General features: G+C 39.8%; 1 protein-coding gene across 1 annotated transcript in view; it reads right to left on the bottom strand.

Annotated features, from left to right (window-relative positions):
- Window positions 1-18,712, bottom strand: part of CCDC9B (coiled-coil domain containing 9B) — a 56,294-nt gene extending 37,582 nt beyond the window's left edge. The window contains exons 1-4 of the mRNA XM_070940132.1: window positions 18,224-18,712; window positions 8,611-8,724; window positions 6,612-6,716; window positions 3,931-4,089 (exon numbers count right to left, since the gene is read on the bottom strand). Coding sequence (XP_070796233.1) covers window positions 3,931-4,089; window positions 6,612-6,716; window positions 8,611-8,724; window positions 18,224-18,244 — 399 coding nt within the window. The 5' untranslated portion in view covers window positions 18,245-18,712. The remainder of the gene's footprint in view (window positions 1-3,930; window positions 4,090-6,611; window positions 6,717-8,610; window positions 8,725-18,223) is intronic.
- Between the last annotated feature and the right edge of the window lie 2,383 nt (window positions 18,713-21,095).

The raw sequence follows: 21,095 nt of genomic DNA, 5'->3' as shown, positions 1-21,095 counted from the left end.
CACGTGGTGGTGTTAGGACATTGTCATTTTGGGAGGTCCACTTTTTATTAAGGGTACTTTGTTTTGGGCAGCTGCCTATCAGCAATAAATTGAGTAGCTTGGATTTAATATTTGTTACAATATTCTCTAATAGGCTAAAATTGTATATTGCACAGATGGAAAGGCAGATTTGGGAGTTTGTCATCTACTTTGTTTTACTAAAATTCTGAGGTTTATGAACTTCTGCTGGGTGCCAAAGAATAACTTAGGAAAATGGATATGAGGCTGTAAAATAAAATAGAATGCTAAAGCCAGGAATCTGATTTCTGTATCACAGTTTGCCACAACTAATTCTCCACAGAAATCTATTCTCTCTAATCAGCCTAGGGCAGATCTTTCATTTTTGCTGTTAAGTCAAGAAGCTAGAAACCCTTTTTGATCTCACAAATGAAGTTAAATATACATGTCCAGGGACAGGGGTGGGTTCTAAATTTTTTTACTACCGGTTCTGTGGGCATGGCTTATTTTGTGGGCGTGACTTGATGATCATATGACAATTCTTTAGGATTTAGCAGAGGTACTGGTCTAACAGGCTTTTAACTGCTTGCAGAGCTGTACCAGACTACTCATTTGTTTTTGGAGGGATTGGTCTACCCATTTATTTTTGCAGGCACCAGTCTACCCATTTATTTTTGCAAGCACTGGTATTTTTGCAGGCATTGGTCTACCCATTTATTTTTGCAGGCACCAGTCTACCCATTTATTTTTGCAGGCACTGGTCTACCCATTTATTTTTTGCAGGCACTGGTCTACCCATTTATTTTTGCAGGCGCCGGTCTACTCATTTGTTTTCTTTTAACACTGTTCAGCTGTAGGGCGGCCCCTTGAAGCCCCGCAGCAGGAGTTTAAACAGTTTTTTTCCCACTAGCCAATAGCTGGGACTCAGGAGGCAGCAATAGATTGGGGGTGGGGCCAAATAAACGGTAAGAATAATGCATTGGGGGTGGGGGTGGGTAGGGGAGGCAGAACCGGTTTGGTGACGTAATATCATCACCGCTACCGGCTCGGCAGAACTGGGCTGAACCGGGAGGAACCCACCACTGTCCAGGGATAATGTTGCAGGATCCAATCTAAGTGGTCACCAGGATAAGAGCTTTAATCTTCCGAGCTTTTGGACTTGTGTTGGAGCCCATCCTGAGGGAACTTCTGTCTCACCAGAATATGCATGAGAGAAGTTTACATTCAGGTGAGAGATAAGTTCCCTCAGGATGGGCTCCAGCATGAGTCCGAAAGCTCAGAAGACTAAACCTCTGAACCTAGTGACCTACCCAAATTGGATCCTATTTGTTCTAATGAAAAAATTACTAATAGATCCTAATTTACAGTATTTTGTTGTTGTTGTTGTTAGTTGAGAAGTTGTGTCCAACCCATCGCGACCCCATGGACAACGTTCCTCCAGGCCTTCCTGTCCTCTACTATTCTCTGGAGTCCATTTAAGCTGATGCCTACTACTTCAGTGACTCCATCCAGCCACCTCATTCTACAGTATACCTTCCTCCACTGAATAAGTGGAATATTCTCACATAAAGGTCACCACCAATAGGTTATTATCAATAATAATTATAGTATCCTTAATAATTATATAGATTCCATTAAAAGCATTTGAATAAATCGTGTATACATTATGACTCAATTTCATTGTTATAAAGTTTGTTGGGTCATGTTCTAAATTGTGTTGGGAAATCAGATTTAAAACTTGTTGAAATAAGAAGCTTGGGTGAATCTTTCTTAGCAGAAATGCTGAAAAACTAAATGAAAGTATACAGAAGGATGCTAAATCTGCTTAGATATCAAACTCATTGGAGGTCTTAGATGTAGAAAGTAAGGAATGTGATCTTGACAGAAATACTTTATGCAAGAAACATTACCTAGACTAGGTTAGATTAGGTGAGGTTAGAACAATGAGATAACATTTGGAAGCACCCTCCTTAATTCATTGGAGCAAAACAAGGGAGAGGAGGTACAGTCCAGAGGTGGGTTTCAGCAGGTTCTGACCAGTTCTGGAGAACTGGTAGCGGAAATTTTGAGTAGTTCGGAGAACTGGTAGAAAAAATTCTGACTGGCCCCGCCCCCATTTATTCACTGCCTCCCGAGTCCCAGCTGATTGGGGATTTTGCAGTGACCTTCCCCGGGAGTGGAGTGGGAATGGAGATTTTACAGTATCCTTCCCCTGCCATGCCCACCAAGCCACGCCCACCAAGCCATGCCATGCCCACCAAGCCACACCCACAGAACCGGTAGTAAAAAAAATTGAAACCCACCACTGGTACAATCAATCAAACTTGCAAGATTCTGTTATTGTAACTAATCTCAGTAAAAGTAGTCTTACCCTTCCTGTCAAATTGATTTCCAGGTCTGATTTACCTGAAGGCTGACACTGGGTAATATATTTCCACCATAATCCTGTGCATATTTCCTTAGAAGCAGGTCTTTCTATGAGCAGCAGAATGTACTTCCAGAAAGCTAAATTATCTATAATTTAGATTTATAAAGGTCACCCGGAGTCTCTGCTGACCTGGGTAAACCATTTTAAATATAATAAAACAAAGTGATTTTGTGCTATATGTGATTAATACTTGGATATGAGCAATATAAAAATACTACAGCTGCTTTTATTTGGTGGCTTTTAGTTAATGTCAATGATTGGCAAGATTTTGAGAGTGGTTTGACATTACCTGCTTCCTAGGACTGAGAGAGACAGACTGAATGGCACAAGGTTAGCCAGCTGGTTTTGTGCTAAGGCAGGACTGGAATTGGTTTAGTCTGACTCTCTACTACAAGTCCTAGAACCTTTTTATCCGTTCTTGTGGTACAATGGAATTTACAAGGAGTCTCCCTTCATTTTATCCCAAGTAAAGGATGTTGAGCAGAGAAATAATGGTGGATTAAAAGTCACCCAATAAGCTCCATAGTTGAGTGAGGACTTGAATATAGTCTTCTTGGTGTAGTCCTCCTCAACCACTATTGTTTAAACAAAGTATAATGTATTAATCAAAGGTCATGCAGGGATGGAAAGCCTTTTTTCTAAGTTTGATGAGATTTGCAGTTATATTTCACGTGATTCACAGTGCCCAGAACAGTGGTGGGTTGCTACCAGTTTGCCCCGGATCGAGCGAACCGGTAGCGGTGACGAGAGGTTCCGCCCACCCACTCGGACATCTCTGCACATGTGCAGAAGCGTCGTGCACGAGCACAAGCACACCCACGAGCAAACTGGTAGTGGCCGAAATTGAAACCCACTACTGGCCTAGATCCATACCTTTTCCCCTCAGTCCTGGTTACCATACAATATGCTGCCAAGAGTTGGCCAAATAGAGGCATGAACTGGGAGGTGGATATGAATGAGGTGATCTGGGGATTAAGTAGATAAAGAAGTATGTATTCCAGTATGCCTTTAGTACTGATTTAGCTAACGGATAACCAATGTGTTTAGGAATCATGTTGTTGATTATTATTTTCATTTTTTATTTTTATTGTATAATTCCCAGAGTCACAAGCACTGTAATAATTAAATAAAGTTGAGGAGGTAAGTACAGATACAGTATATCTATGAATGGAAATTAATTCCCAGGTGATAGCTACTAAAGAAAAGCAGGCATTGCTAAAGTATTTATAGCATAATCTAATGTGTTAATATCTATTCTTGAATTTGTGATGCTGCTGAAACACATACAAAGAAATCTGTAATAGCTATTTTTTTTACTGAATACATAAGATCTTTAAAATTAACACAAAATCCGAGAGAACTGAAAAATCAGGGAAAAATACTAAAGGCAAGTGGGCAGAGTTTTGTTTGTAGGAAAGCAAGCAAGAGATTTTTTCCCAACTACTTTATTGCAATGCCATCTCTAAAGATTCAACAGTTATTTATTTATTTATTTTTAGACCCACCTTGCCTTTGTTGTCCATGGTCACGGCCAACTGAACCCGTTTCCCCATCCTGAATGTGAAGACGTGATCACTTTCTTCATCGTCTTCCTCACTACCAACCCCAAAGCTTGAGGCAGAAGAGCAACTGCTTCCCCACTTCTCATTCACAATCCTTTTCTCCTGTAAATGGAAGGGAGGTGATTACAAAAATTAGGAGCGCTACTATTTTTCACCTTTTTTAATTTTTTTTACCGAAATATGAACTTATCTAAGAAAATTCTGCCCCAACATTCTCTTTGCCAGTAATATAAACACTGGGGTGGGGGGAGTGGGGTTGGGTTTAGATTGAAGAACAGCCCCAAATCTGAAAAAAGAAATAACAAAATGATACCACATGTTTACCAATGCAAATTACAAATGATACCACATGTGTATCAATGCAAAGTCAAAGGCTGATGATGCTAAATGTGTTAGTGTGATGAGGAAATAAATTGAATTGTGGCCATTCAATTGCGTGGAATGGATTGTATAGCCTATTGAGTTGTTTCAGAAAACCATGAGCCTTGGTAACGCAGTGGCTAGAATGTAGTATTGCAGGCTAATTCTGCTGACTGCCAGGGGTTCGATCCTCACCGGCTCAAGGTTGACTCAAACTTTCATCTTTCCGAAATCAGTAAAATAAGAACTCAGATTGTTGGGGGCAATATGATGACTCTGGAAACCACTTAGAGAGGGCTCTAAAGCTCTGTGAAGCGGTATATAAGTCTAAGTGCTATTGCTATCATCACCATGACTGTGGTGAACTACCAGGCAAGTGAGTGAATAAATAAATACATAAATAAACTGAAGAAATAAATAAGGCAGTAGAAAGGATAGAGTTTTATAAAGTTTAACTAGAGGATTTGAAACCATATTAAGAGAGCAGTGGTTAGAATGCAGTATTGCAGGCTAATTCTACCGACTGCTAGGAATTTGACCCCGACTGGTTCAAGGTTGACTCAGCCTTCCATCCTTTCAAGTCAGTAAAATGAGGACCCAGATTGTTAGGGGCAATATGCTGACACTGTAAACGGCTTAGAGAGGGTTGTAAAGCACTATGAAGTTTAAGTGCTACTGCTATTTAAATGTGCTGTGTAATTTGAAAGCCTTTCCCTAGTGGGGACAAGTCTAAAGTATAATTAGTGGAGACAATATGTATGTCTTTGCATTTACTTTGCAGGTTTTCTTATACTGTAACATTCTATTAGCCTAGGGAAGAAGGTATAAATAATTATCAGGACTGCAGTAGTTCTGGAGATAGTTTAGAATCACAGTTCCAGAGTTAGAAGGAGCCACTTAGGCTTGGAGCTCAATCTCCTGTTAGGCAGGAACCCAATTGAAAGAGTCCTGAGAGATGGGGGCCCTACTCCTGCTTGAACACATCTGGAAAAGAAGATCTCACCACCTCATTAAATATTTCATTCTCCTATCAACCTGCTGTTATTGATAGGTCATTTTGATAGGTCACCCCCCCTTTTTGTAATTTAAGGTTACAAAAAATGTTACTCTGGGGCTATGGAATTCAGACATGTCCATCTGTATGATGCCCCTTCAGATATTTGTAATGTGCCATCATAGACCTTCTCAGTCATCTGTCTTCAGATTAAGCATATCCAGTTATCTTCTTTCCTCCATACTGGTCCATGATCTTATGCAGAAGATGAGAAAGGAGAATTATGTGCTCCTATTGCTATTATATTAAAAAAAAAATCCTAAGAGACTGACCTAAAACTTGCTGCTTTATATGTTTCTTACTACAATATAAACTGCCCACAACCTGGTGCTCTGTTGTTCTACAAATTCTTCCATCTCTATTTAAAAGAAATATCAAGTCATCCTCAACTACTGATAGCTTCATATACACATCGATATAGTTTTCTTGGCAGCATTACAAGAGAAACTTTCCATTGTCTGATTCTGTAATGTTTTTCCTACTTTCTACCCTGTTTCTCTCCCAAGAGCAACATGGTTATTCAGGTTTTCCCACCTTCTCAGGCCAGTTTCTTCCATCTTTACATACAGTATATGGAAACTGATGAAGTATGATAGAAATAGTAATCCATCACACATAGCAGGCACTAGATTGGGAAATGTGAGAAAGTAAAGTTGGGATTGTTTACTATGCTTTGGAAAAGCAGCTGCAGCCACCACAAATACATTCTTTGCACTTCCCACATTCATCCAGATGTTCACTCCTACATTTTCTCAGGAGTATTCCAGCTGTCTGGCTAATTGAGCCACACCCTGATGTTTTCAAGGATGTACTGATGTCCAGAGGCAGCCTCACCCCATCCAGTCTTTTGACTTTACAAAAGCAAATGCTAAGACAAAATAGAAAAAGGGGTGTGTGTAGCAGGAAAGGTAAAAACAAACAACCTACAGATGAAGAAGTGGAGGAGACATATGTAGATTGGCAGCTATTTACAAGCTGGCAAGAAGTCTTGCATTCAACAACCAGGATCACAGGCTAGTGGGAGTCTAGCTTGGAGCCCAGCAGTAACTAGGAAAGGAGCAACTACTCTGAAACAGCACCACATCCCAACAGTGCAAGAATGTTTGGAAAAAGGCAAAGGCTGCCTGTTACTAAAATAATCTAATATAGCTAGAATCTCCTATACTATTCCAACATTTCTTTTTCAGCAGAAAAGGGAGAGTATGTTTACATGATGTGGTTTGGTGATGGTGATGGTAAGGCCATCTGGCCTAGCCTTCCTTGAAGTGACAGCCATTCCTTCTCGTTCTGCTTGTTTCTTGTCTTCTTCTATTTCCTGAAAAAGTGACATTTAAATATTTTACCAGGTCAGCTGCCAACAGTAAAACAAGTGAACATTAGAAACAGCGTTGTCAAGGGAGAAACATAAAGAAGCTTTAAGAAATTATACGTTCCCCACAAAGAGTTATTGCTGTCATTAAATATACATACACACCAAGGCTTTGCTACTGTATTATCTCATGTGCTTGGATGTAAAAATCACAAAAATCTGTATTTGCAAAACCATGCTCAGCTAAAACGTGGTTAGCTACTTTGTAGTTCAGTGTATTGGTGATCTGTAGTTGTGGGCCCTGGGCATGCTATTATCTCTATAACATGGCATTTGCATAATTTGTGTGGCTAGTGGAACATCTACCTTGGCCCTGAAACAATAGACTTACAGCTATATATTCCGGATATTCTTCTAATGGGATTAGGCCAGTAGACTATTGTTAGCTTTGCTTTTACACAACTGTTTATAGATTCCAGCAAAACTCACATTAATTTAGTTTCATTTCCCCCATATTGTCATTGGTTGAATATCCTGGATCTTCAGGACCGCTCTCTACCCCAATTTTTAGACTCTGCCTTCCACATTAATAAACCGGCACTATTCACTTCTCAACATGGCACAACCTAGCCAATCACAGTTAATCAGCATGTTGTGCAGACATACTTCATGTTTTTTGTTCATGGATCAGTATATTGCCTGAATCTAGAAAAAGGGCTTAATGAATAAACCATAGTCCAAATATCAATGGATAAGTATGCTATCCATATACAGCCAATTTTAAGGAATTCACAGAGCAACCCTTGAGCAGCAAGGGTGTGCACATGAAAGCGATTGAGAGCAGTTGCGAATAAACAAAGCCAACACAGAGATACACTGAGTTGTGTTTACTTTTCAGGAAATAGTAATAAGGCACAGTCCAATAAACAGTCCAGGTCATACACAGATAAAGCAGTAGATAGTAAAACAATAGTCCAGGGATAAACCAATAACAAAGTCTTCTTACCAGTCGTCGTAGTCATACACAATAAACAGTTGCAAACAGTAGCAAACACAGCAAAAAGCAGTAACGAGCAGTAATGTTCAGCAAAGGGCAATAATGATCAGCAAAGAGAAACAATAATGGTCAGCAAAGAGAAACTAACCATGTTTCAAGCTCCCTCTTAAGAACATTGGCTACAGAGCTAACCAATCAGGACAAACCAATCCTACACCACTTCAAGCAAATGGTTATCCAATCTCTTCTTTAAAACTTCCAGTGTTGGAGCATTTACAGCTTCTGGAGGCATGTTATTCCACTGATAAATTGTTCTAAATTGTTCTATTTCCTGAAGATAACTTTACAGCAATTAAGAGTTGACGTTAAGAAGGATAAGGCAGTAGCAGTGGAACCTGTGAATCTGTTTGCTTTGGTTCTTTAAAATGTGATCCTTATATACTTTTAATATTTTTTCAGTTCTATTGTAAAGAACTGTTGTTTTAAACAGGTAATTTGAAATTCCAATCCCAGTAGTAACTATGCTGCCACCAACTGAGCTGTAAAGTATTCGTGGTAATTAAACAGATACAGCTTTCAAATCAACCTGTTATAAATTGAATCAAAGGTTTAACTAAAGGATTTGAAACCACATTATGAGCGCAGTGGTTAGACTGCAGTATTGCAGGCTAATTCTGCTGAATGCTAGGAGTTCGATCCTGACTGGCTCAAGGTTGACTCAGCCTTTCATCCTTCCAAGGTGGGTAAAATGAGGACCCAGATTGTTGCAGGCAATAATCTGACTTTGTAAACTGCTTAGAGAGGACTGTAAAGCACTGTGAAGTGGTATATAAGTCTAAGTGCTTAGTGCTACAGTATATTAAGCAACACCATTAGAAAGGAGAAGCTAGAGTTCATACATACTTGATATCTTCTCATAAGAGCTTCATTCTTCTTCCTCAGAGCCAGAATTTTTTTATCCAGTTCAACATCTTTTTCTTCTTTTTTCTGCAACACTGCATCATCCATAGCAACATCCTAAAATACAAAGAGAATCTTTAGTGGCATTCCACCAATGGCCAATAACACAGAATATTATTTATTCTGTTTGCCATTATATGACCAGTGTGATATCTTTCATTCTACTGAGGCCATGTCAATAACAAGTATGTGTTAGTACTTCAGTAATTCATTCTAAACAAAATTAAACCTTGTTTTTTTTTTTAAAAAAAATCATGTATAAAAGTACCATTATAGAAGAAAACTTCCATTGCTGTCCCCCAGCAGCATTGTAACTACAAGTAATCCTCGACTTACAGCCACAATTGAGCCCCAAATTTCTGTTGTTAAGTGAGACATTTATTTTGCCCCATTTTACTACCTTTAAGGCTTAAAGGTAAGTAAATCACTGCAGTTGATAAGTTAGGTGGATCTGGCTTCCCCATTGATTTTGTTTGTCAAAAGGTCACAAGAAATGATCACATGACCTTGGGACACAAGTAATAAATATGAATCGGTTGCAAAGCATCTGAATTTTGATCACATGATCCTGGGGATGCTTCAAAGGTTGTAATTGAAAAACGGTCATGTCACTTTTTTTTCAGTGCCATTGTAATTTTGAACGGACACTAAATAAACTGTTGTAAGTTGAGGACTACCTGTAATGATAGGGTTAACTCCAACCAGTAGTGGGTTTCTACCAGTTCGGACCAGTTCGGGTAAACCATTAGTTCTGATCTTCAGCCGTGAGCGAACCGGTTCTCTCATTCTTTGAAGTGGGCCCGCCTGTCCCTGCGTTTTACTTACCTATATTTCTGCTTCCAAAGCGGCAGCAGAGTGGATTGCCACTCCTCAGCTGTTTTCCTTGCTCTCAGCAACGCGGAAGTTCAATTTTCTGAAAATTGTGCACATGCGCTCAGCGCCCGTTCAGCAAACCAGTTGTTAAACCAGTAGGAACCCACCCCTGACTCCAACAGATATAATTCTTTGACAGACCTGAATAAGTTGTTAGCTGCTGAAGATGTTATCAGTGGCCAAATGGTATTATGGAGATGTTATAGGTTCTTCTTGGGGGTTACTTAAAAACTGTGAGCCCTGACACAAAAGTCTTACAGGACAACACAAGCAATGGTGCTGGTGCCATCCAGATGTGCCTTTCCCTCCTGATGTTTAGTAAGGCCATTAAAACAGACTTCATCCAACAGTTTTACAAACTGCTAAAGTACAAGTGAGATGGGGTTCTAGGCAAATGTCTTGGAAGATTTCAGGGCAATAATACTAAAGCTTTGGGGGATTTTGGATGAGAAGACTGAAATCTTGCAAGTTCTGGCAATCTCATAAAAGTGAATCAATTTTTAAATGACTGATTTGTTTATTCATTTTTGAGCCCTTATTCCACCATGTAAATTTACATGATGGTACCCACATCTGAAAAAAGATATCTAAATATAAATTCAGTTGCACTGGTGGAAAAGGGAATAGGGAGAGGTGAAAAAATTGAGGAGGAGAAGGGTCATATTAAAACCAAAAAACTAAAACAGGGCAAGGAAAAGTTCCCCAAACCCTATACAGGTTACATATTGGCGTTCAGTGGCTATAATAAATGTAAACAAACAAACAAATAATCTGGAACTTGTGTTCCTCGTACATCAGGTGGTCACCAGGTAGGAAACATAATGTACTGTTGACTTAAAAATTGCTAAAAAGAAAATCTCTGATTAAAAATATGAGTGATTAGCAGAAAAGGAATAGTGTAAAGGATTGTTTGGAATAAAAAAAAATTTAAACCTGCCCAAAGAATGTGCATCAAACTGCTAAGCCCCTACTATGAAATGCACCTGTATTTCTAAAGCTGCTTATTAAATCCATCTTATCTCAGAGTCATTGTCTGGTAGTCACCTTAAAGAAATGTTAGAGTGAAGAAATAAACAAGCATAAGAGATGGCCAGGAGATTTATGAAGCCAAATAGGTTACAGCCAGGTAGTCTTAGGGGCTGCAATGAGACCCTTTCTGATTTACAGAATTGTGGGAACATGATTGGTCAGTTCTGAAAATTTCACATCCATATTTTTCATTTAATTCTAAGCCTGGCTCTTAATAAAAAGATGCCTAAATTGATGGTGACAGAGTTTCAGCTTAATATGCAAATTTTATTTCTGCTGAATAATTTTCCCTGCAGGAGAATGAAATACAAGGTTCTTTATTATCTTCCATCAAGCTTGCAAGAAGAGTGAATTGGTCACTTCTGCAAGCTGATGAATTTTCATGACCATTTTTCTGCAACTGCTTTAAACATGATTTGAATACTACTTGGTCAGATATTTTTAAAATCTATTGTATATTCATTATGTGGATAAGCTCCAGGCAATGTATCATAAAATGGGAAGTATTAGGAATGTATATATGCAGAATGGAACTGAAGCAATGTTCATTGTGAAGGATGCTTTTTTAATGCCACATAATGCAAAAATGTAGGGTGGCCCAACCACATTCCATAAGAGTGAAAAATATTGTGACTCTGCGCAGAGGTAGTTATTAAAGTTATATAGAAAACTTTACATATATAGGAAGGTCTTGGTATTTGTCTACAGTAGATAGGATGTTCAATTTGCATGCTAATGCAGACTTACCTTATTTGAATTTTTGAAATCTATTCACAACCCTAGATGAAGCTAAAACCTGAAATCAACATTTCCCCTTAAGTTTTGCAAAGCAATTTCATAATTAGAAATCTACATGAAATGTATACACCATATAAGGACCAAATATAACAAAGATTGTAAAGAAAATGTGTATGAAATTCATTAAATTAAGGGAAATCATTTACAAAAGATGCGTATGTTAGAAAAACGCACCTTTTAGGAGACATTTATATGAAAATCTACATGAATTGCCATAAAATATGAAGACTGGCCTAGTATGGATTTTTAAAATGGGTGTATGTGTGTTTTAATTCGCGGGGCAAATTTTTATATTCGATTTTAATTGGTTTTAAATTTTATAAATCTATGTGTTTTAATATGGCTGTACGCCGCCCTGAGTCCTTCGGGAGAAGGGCGGTATAGAAATCTAAAAAAAAAAAAAATTAAAAAGGTCTTTTTTTTTTAGGGATCATATGGGATGTAACAAGAAATGAGAAATTGAGCAAATTAAACCTCTGAGATTTCCTTATCTCTAATGATGACTGAGAACCAGTTGTGGTGGTAAAAGCATCTGGCTAGAAATTGGGAGGTTGGGAGTTCTAATTCCACTTTAGGCACAAAGCCAGCTGGATGATCTTAAGCCATTTACTCCCCCTCAGTCGTAGGAAAAAAGCAAGAGCAAGCCATTTCTGAAATCTTGCCAGAGGACAATTGAATTGAATAGAATACTGTATTGGCCAGGTGTGATTAGACACCCAAGGAAGTTGTGTGTCTAATCTTCGGGGATTTGTCTAATTGAAGGTGCCCACCTCCCCACTATCAAAAAACCAATGAGGACTAGTAATGGCTCTTTGGGGTTGAGTCCTGACTTGAAAGGATGGTGATTGAACTTGGTCTCTTAGACCTTGCAAAGATAACCGGCAAGGTCCTGTGTGGTCTCTATACAGTAGTCATTCCAATAGGAAATGCCACAAAGAATCTCCATAGACAGCCCTGATCTACCTTGCTGTGAACGTGTGGGTTATTTAGACTGCAAAAAGGAAGAAAAAGCCAAGAGTCAGGCTTTTCAAAAGTCATTAGGCTTTTTTTTTTGTTGTTAGGGGAAACTTAAATGCTAGTCAAACTTTGTTCCTACTAACATTCAAGTGACTATGGGAATGGGATCAGTGGTGGATTGCCCTCAGTTCGGACCGGTTCACAAGAACTGGTAGTAAAACTGGCAGGAGGCTCAGGGCGGTGACCCGGATGTCATCATAGGTGATCTGTGCATGCACAGAAGCACGGGTGCGATGCGAACTGGTAGTAAAGGTAAGCAGAACCCCCCCTGAATGGGACTATGGCAGTGGTGAAATTTAAAATTTGTTACTACTGGTTCTGTGGGCGTGGCTTGGTGGGGGGGGTAATGTGACTGGGTGGGCGTGGCCAATTTTTTTTTTTAACTTTTAAAACCATTTTTTCTACAACCTCTTCGGTAAAGAGGTTGTAAAAAAATTCCTTCAAAAGGCTCTAATGATCAGGGTTTTTCAGCTTGGATCAGGGTATAATCAGTTTGGATCGTCAGAGGCATTTAAAAGAAAAAAAGGGGTTTTTTCTTTTAAATGCCTCTGACGATCCAAGCTGAGTTGCCTGATCATCAGAGGCATTTAAAAGAAAAAAAAGTCTCTGCTGATCAGACAACTCAGCTTGGATCGTCAGAGGCATTTAAAAGAAAAAAGAGTTTTTTTTTCCTTTTAAAAGCCTTTGATGATCCCAGCTCAGCTGCGCAATCATCAGAGGCTTTTTTTTTAACTTTTAAAAGCATTTTTTCGGCCAAAGAGATTGTAGAAAAAATGCTTTTAAAAGTTAAAAAAAAAGCCTCTGATGATTGTGCGGCTCAGCTGGGCATGAAGGGGGGCAGGGATTTTGCTACCGGTTCTCCGAACCACTCACCTCCATCACTACTGGATCGGGGGATCTGGTCCAAACCAGGAGCATTTCACCCCTGGACTATGGGAAATACCCAAATTTGTTTCCAGCAGAAGTCATGGTAAAATTCATGGAATGTCATAGAATCGATGGGATTATCTTTATCTAGTAAATCCACCCCTTTGATCAGTGTAGGAATTCATAATTCTTTTACATTCTTAGCTATGAAAGTCATATATATTACTTCCAGTACTGGAGACCATATATTTTTTAATATTATTTGTTGAAGAAGGTAAGAAAAAGGCTGCTGCTATGCTTATGCTTTGGTTTGGGTTATATTCTTAAATCCTGTTCATAGGATTCCTGCTGGTCTTTGAGACTATACAACACACAAACTAACTACCAGAAAGAGCAGGTCATCTTCGCTGGATATGTTCAGGGACAGAGTAGATATCAAGGAAATCACTACTGTAGAAGAAATGGAAGCACTGGAGGTCTATAAAAATGATTCATAAATATTTTTATAGTATTTTTATTAAAGGCTACAATGAAAAGATAAAAAATTAATGCAAACTAAAAAATAAAAGAAAATGTAGAAAATGTAGAAAAGAGAAGAAGATTGGGCTGTCCAATCTCTTCTTAAAAACCTCCAGTGTTGGAGCACCCAGAACTTCTGGAAGCAAATAAATCTACTTTTTATTCCTTCCTTTTACTTTTAACTATCTTGATATTTAATCCCTTCAAATAATATCCTAGTACTTGATTTATTTTCATTGTTTCATGGCTCTTCTCACAAAATTCTTCAAAATGTTAACAAGTAGTTTTTGTTAATTTAATATAGGAAAGTTATCCAGGTCACTTTTTAGGTTTGTTATCTATATATCCCTTTTAATTATTAAGACATCAACCAGTTTCATTTGTATATCCAGTGTAGCATCTTTTTCCCTATTATTCTTGTAGCCTGTCTCAGTCTTCTTCCTCTTCCATAGCATTATTTAAATTCACTGCATCCATAGAGCCAGACATTTTTAAAATTAATTTCTGGATCCACTGTTCAAAAAATATACTTCAATATGTTGAATGTTAATATATTTTGCTCCATTCTAGTAAGTCAAATTTAAGTGTACTTCTCTTTTAATTGTAATCTTTAGTTCCTTCTGTTTCCCTCTAGTGTCCAACTTTCAAATTTCCATCCTAACAAGATTTAAAAAAAAAAAATCAAAACAATAACATTTTGCCACGGAAGGAGTTTTACAATTGATTCCACTGAATGACAATTTTCTCAGACTTTTCTTTTCTCTAAATTTGTTCGCTCTTCCTTTGTGGTTTTGTTTTGCAATTTGATCTTCCATCTTCCTCCCTGTATGGTCAAGCCACATCGCTACACTGATTATTTACTTTAATAGCCTATCCATAATCACTCAGTACTCATTCATGAGTGACCAGAGGTGGGTTTCAGCAGGTTCTGACCAGTTCTAGAGAACCAAGAGTGGAAATTTTGAGTAGTTCGGAGAACTGGTAAATAGCACCTCTGACTGGCCCCACCCCCATCTATTCTCTGCCTACCGAGTCCCAGCTGATTGGGAGGAAATGGGGATTTTGCAGTATTCTTCTCCTGGAGTGGGGAAGGAATGGAGATTTTACAGTATCCTTCCCCTGCCATGCCCACCAAGCCACTCCCACCAAGCCATGCCATGCCCATCAAGCCACACTCACAGAACCGGTTGTAAAAATCTTTGAAACCCACCAAGCCACACCCACAGAACCGGTAGTAAAAAAATTTGAAACCCACCACTGTGCGTGACCCTCTCTTCTTGGTTCACCATACAGTTCTTAAGCACAGGTAGTCCTCAACTTACAACAGTTCATTCAGTGGCTGTTTGAAGTTACGACGACATGGAAAAAACTGATTTAAGACTGTTTTTCACACCGACAATCATTGCAGCATCCCCACAGTCACGTGATCAAAATTCAGATGCTTGGCAACTGACTCATATGTATGATGGTTGCAGTGTCCCAGGGTCATGCGATCAATTTTTGCAACCTTCTGACAAGCAAAGTCCATGGGGAAGCCAGATTCACTTAACAACTGTTTTACTCACTTAACAACTGCAGCGATTCACTTAATGACTTTGACAAAAAAACAGGTCATAAAATGGGGCAAAACTCACTTAACTCTGTTGCATAGCAACAGAAATTTGGGGCTCAATTGTGGTTGTAAGTCGAGGATTACCTGCACCCCATTCCCCATTGCATTTACCTTATGTTGTTCCAAGATACCCAACTCTCATTCTATGTATCAGGATTGGCGAAGGATACTTTAGTATATACTATTTTTACTTCTTTCAACATTCATTCCCCATAACAAACTACTGTATCTCCTACCCCCGTGATGGCGAACCTATGACACGCGTGCCCAAAGCGGCACGTGAAGCCGTGTCGCCCGGCATGCGCGGGCTCGACTGTTTGTCTTCCGGGATGATCAGCTGTCCTTCACGCGCGGGGCAGTGCTAAAAACCGGTGTGCGCATGCATGCCGGCCAGCTGATTGTTGCACTCCAGAACCCAGAAGTTTGGCTTTTCCGGAGCATGATTGCTTCACGCGCGCAGCAATGCCAAAAACCAGCCTGCGCGTTCACGCCGGCCAGCTGATTGTCAGGCGCGCATGGATGCTAGAACCTGGAAGTTTGGCTTTTTTAGAACATGGCCCCAATGAGCACTGGTGCATGCATGCGCAAAGTTTTCAAGCGACCTTTTCGGCACTTGGTGCCAAAAAGGTTCGCCATCACTGTCCTACCCATTACCTTTCTAGACATTTTTCTAAGCAGATATTCACCAGCCACCTTTTTCATGTATTCTTGAGTCTCATAATAGCTCATTCTTCATATTTTTGTCTCACTCCCACCTACCTATTTATGTCACCCTTGCAAATCACTTGTTCTCTCTGGGTTGCATTAATTCAGACTATTGCAGAATATTTACAAAAAAACATATCTGGCTTTTCCTTTATTGTTATTCACTGAAGCGTAACACTCAGCTATAATTAACCTACGGATTTCTACTTTCATACACACCCACAACAACCTGGAGTAAACAAATTCATTTTTTCTGACACACATATTAGCCTTTTCATTCACAAATAAACCTACACCTTCGCTTCAAGATGAGACAACACACATTCAAGGTTTTTTATATGCTTTTTCTCTCTCTCTCTCACACACACACACACACACACACACACACACACACAAAACATATTTTTTCATTCATTGGTGAATTCAGATTTATATTTTATATCCCTCTTGCATTCCAGGGATTTATATCCCTCTTGCATTCCAAACTTTTTAATATCATGGTAATAGTTAAATGGGCCTTTTAGATATTGACTCCATTGCTCATCGTATTGGTCAACTGAGGCTTTCAGATAAAACTTTTTAATAAGATGGAGAAGATGCAGCCCAGCTTATGAGCCTTACCTGATAAATTGGTACCTCTACCACAGACAACATTTCCTACTAATAACGATGACGGCACTAGCTACTTTTGGTCTATTGTAGCCAGTGTACCACAAGTGCAACTAAAAACCAGATTTACCTCAAGGATTCTCAGTTTTCTGCCCAAACTAGACTCTACAATCCAGAGACTACCTTGCAAGCAAAGTACTGTTCTTGCATCTAACCAGCTAGGATATATATGTAATATAATGCCACATTTATAACTAGCTGATTATTACTGTAACACTGAACAGGAGTATTTCTATTCAGGAAAGAAGGATATATAGTATTTCAGCCTGAGATCGCATGTCCCACCATTTATTTATTTATTTATTTATTTATTTATTTATTTATTCACTTGGGCCAATGAATGGAGATTCACAGAGAGATAGCAGCAGCAGGAGCCAAAACAATGAGAACAAGGACTCAAATGAAATGCCCCAGAATTTGAGGCCCTGTATTAAACCCAGCTACTCGTTGATTGGTGCACACTGATCCAGGCATTGCCACACAGTCAGCATTTTTTTCTTTCTGGCTGTTTGTTGCTGTGTTGCAGTCAGGGGATATTCTTGCTGCCAAGCTACTGGAAAGAACATTGGCTTGGTGGGCATTGGAAATGGAAGGTGACACCCCCTTTGCCCTCGCTGGCAGAAAGCCGTATGGTACAGTGATTCAGGCAGGGAGTTATAAATGGCTCTAGGAGAACAAACGTGCAGTGGCTGTGAATGAGAAAGCTTATTTGCTGGCTCGCTGGGGGAAATAAACAAAAACCTAGAGGCCACTGGAAGATGAGGAGGGGGAGAGAACCTATCAGTCAGAGATATCTTTATTAATATCAGACAATGTTGGTGGGGATTGGAAGGGAGTCAAAATCAAGCATGAAGTAGGAAAGGAAAGTTTCACAGAAATTTTGCCCTATCCACTGACTCTATACTATCGAAAGTCGCTGATGTTTTTCTCATATTATGGCTCTGACTAGGTTTTTCCCGGTGTGCTTCCCAAATCAGCTGCTTGTGGTATGAGGAGGAAAGAGAGATGTTGGGGGGGGGACCGCTAGGGGATGGGAAGTGACAGGATAGGACCTCAGCCCAGCACTTCACAGGTTCAGGTAACACACTGCCAGTCTTTGCACAGATGGGTGCATCCTCTCCAGCCTCCTAGTCTTTGGGTGGGAAGCGTCTTTCGTTACCCAGAATTCTGGTTTGTTTTGATTTCTGCTAAAAATACAGTCTTCCCTCTCCATGGGGAGGGGGAGTAGGGAATCTAACTTGCCTGCCTGGAAGGAGAGTCCCATAACAATCTACTGCAGGAAAACCACCTTTTTTGCCCTCCCCAGTCATCCAGCTAACAATCTGCTGGCTGAAAACAAAAGACTCTGAGACAACAATGCGATTTTTAAAAGAAAAAAAGCAGAGAAAATATAGTCACTCCTTGGCTTTTCCGAACGCAAGAATGGCTCCCCACATCCCTCCCGGTTACAACAAAGGCGGCACTCACAGAATGGTGCATTTTGGACATCAGAGGTGAAGCTCGGCAGATTCCACAGCAGGGCTAAAAGAGGAGAGCCATCCGTCGGCCTTTCTCAGTACTGGTTGCACAGCATACAGGATCATGTTTTGATTACAAAAGCCCTGCCTGGGCTCCCAGCCAAAAGCACCGGCTGCCACATATACGAAAGCAGAGGCAGGCAATCAAAGCGCTTGTGTCCTCCTCTTCGTTCGCCTTTCAGTGAGAATGTACGTACCCTTTGCTTCTCCTGTGATTACCTTTACAATTCTGGTTGTCAGAGTCCCCACATGGCGCATCCGACTAGCAGGAACTGGAAAGACTGGGAGGGTGAGGTATCCTTGACCATCAAGAGCTAAACTCCACGTTCTCGGCACTTATTTGCATCGTGGGCTAAACATACAAATGATTGTTAGGTGAATGCTCACAACCGTTTGGAAGATTCTGTCAATCTGAGAGCTGTTTTTTTTTGTTCCTTGATAAAAGTTTATGTCAGCAGAGATGGTGAGGTGCTGGAAGCCTGGAGAAGAAAAACAGAATCCTACATCCAACCTACATTCAAAAAGGGGAAGGAGGAGGATCAGTGAAACGGCAGGCCGGCTAAAAGTCTATATTTGGCAAGGCACAGGAACAGATTGTCAAGGAGCACGTTTGCAAGCCTTTCATAAAGAATGCTATCATTATTAGGTGCCAGCCTGGCTTTCAAGAGCATGTTGTGTCAAACTAACCGGATCCTTTTTTTATGACAGAAGGACTAACTGACTAAGTAGACCAATGAAATGCTGCAGATGATGTGCATGTTGTTCTTAGGGAAGCATCTGACAGGAACACTGGGAAGATTATGGGACAAAATAAATAAACATCCATCCAGATGGTTTTGCAACTGGTTGAGCAAGCACCTCCAAAGGGTTCTGCAAATTGGAGGGGTAGAAGTGTCCATCCTGCCTGGATGCAGGTAGTAACAGATGTCTGAGGAGACTATCCAGACGGTCAATGGTGGGTGTGGACTTGGATTGCTGCAGCTGGTATGCACCTCAGCTGTTTGGTAGTTAGCATCAGGATGTAGCAACAGAGATGGAGAAGGTGAACTGGAGACGGTGTGGTAGGTAAAAAGTTTTAAGCAGTGAAGCCATCTGGCTAGTGCAACGGTAGAGTTTTTCAGATGACAGGTGTTTGGGATGATTTAATAAAATCCTGCCCGAGGTGTAAAGACACATTCCATTTCATACATTCGGTGAGTGTATGATTACCTCACCTTCCTTACGTTCAAAAATCACAGAATCATACTAGACAGGTCAATTAACATAAAATATCCTGTATTTAAAATAATTTATTATTCTGTGTCCTTGGTCCACTTTGGGATGAAACAATTTGGAACATTAATAGCAAGTTGAAAAGGCACAAGTGTTGGTAAGGTTTTTTCTTTAGCCTGGTTTGCTTTCATAAGATTTCAGTGTCTTTGCAGAGCAGGTTCAGATGTGCCCAGTACACCTTCACTCAATTCAGATGGAATCTACATCAGTATGAAGGTCAGTTACATGCAAGAATCATAGATAATATAGACATTTCCCTAGTTAGCCCAACACCCTAAGGGATAATATATGCTTATGACTCAGCCCAATAGGTGAACTTGTTCTACAAATGGGCAGTGTGAGCTTCAGGATTTAATGACTGTGGTCTATACAACAGATCTCCTGGTGTTTGGGCTGGCAACTGTGGCTGGCATCTTTAGAGGCAAGTCAGTCTGCTATGCAGATTATAAAGACAGGTGCCCGTCAATCCCTGCTTAGTTGCCTATGGTCATGAAATCCTGTGCCAGTATATTATTCTAGATATCTTCATTAATCAACTAAAAGCTTCACAAGATATATGAATTTTGCCCCTTTCTTTTTTAAAAAAATTATGTTTCTCAAAGAGGCACTTGTTTCTAAACTGAATAGTGTGTTCATGGTATAAATTGTATTCTTCCCTGCTAAGTAATGTTATAAACATCATTCTTTGTATATATTTTTGTTTTCCTTTCTTTTTCTTTATACTTTTTCGTACTTCTATCCCTATTTTCTTTTTACTCTTTATCTTTTGTCTTGATTGTTAGTTTAAGTTGTTTTTATGTGCATGCTTTGCAAACTGCAATATAACTATTTGAATATTACTTTTGTATCTTTATGTCTCATTTCTTTGTTCAGTCTTGTTCTTAGGAGGTTGCCTGGCAGACAAGAGTGCCACAGAGTCCCCCAAGGACACATGGGGGAACAGTAGAAGCCTGCATAACCCAGCTTGCCCAATTTGTATTCCAGATGCGGGGGTGGTGGGACCTGGTTACTAGACACTGCAACCAAGGACTGTATTGGCTGCAAATTAAAGGAGCAGTAACCCCACATGGCAACATGGCTGGAAGTCACTAGATTGGAGGAAGTTGGCTTGTTTGACCCTTCTCAACCCTTCTCACGTCCATCAGATTTTCTACTTAGAGAGAAGATACGAGTCTTTATATTGGTTTCCAAGGGAAATATGCGAACAGAATGGGTTCGTTAGCCCAAAGATGCTTTTTCAAGAGACAACTGGACTTTCTGGTTTTTCTTTGAAGACGTTTCGCTTCTGATCCCAGAAGCTTCTTCAGCTTTTGCCTGCCTGAAGAAGCTTCTTGGATGAGAAGTGAAATGTCTTCAAAGAAAAACCAGAAAATCCAGTTGTCTCTTGAAAAAGCACCTTTGGGACAACCATAACTTGGATGACTGAGAATCTCCATAGACAAAATGGGTTAGGTTTGCCTTTTCCCTGCTTCATTCATCCACTAAAATTTATAACCCAACTCAAATACATCACCAGGAACTTCTGGTATGCTTAACTCCTAACTCACTCA

The sequence above is a fragment of the Pituophis catenifer genome, unplaced genomic scaffold (assembly GCF_029215685.1).
Source record: "Pituophis catenifer annectens isolate HBS135680 unplaced genomic scaffold, rPitCat1.0.hap2 SCAF_1, whole genome shotgun sequence".
NCBI lineage: Eukaryota > Metazoa > Chordata > Lepidosauria > Squamata > Colubridae > Pituophis > Pituophis catenifer.
Note: the sequence above shows the minus strand (reverse complement) of the source record. Positions and strands in the feature narration are given on the sequence as shown.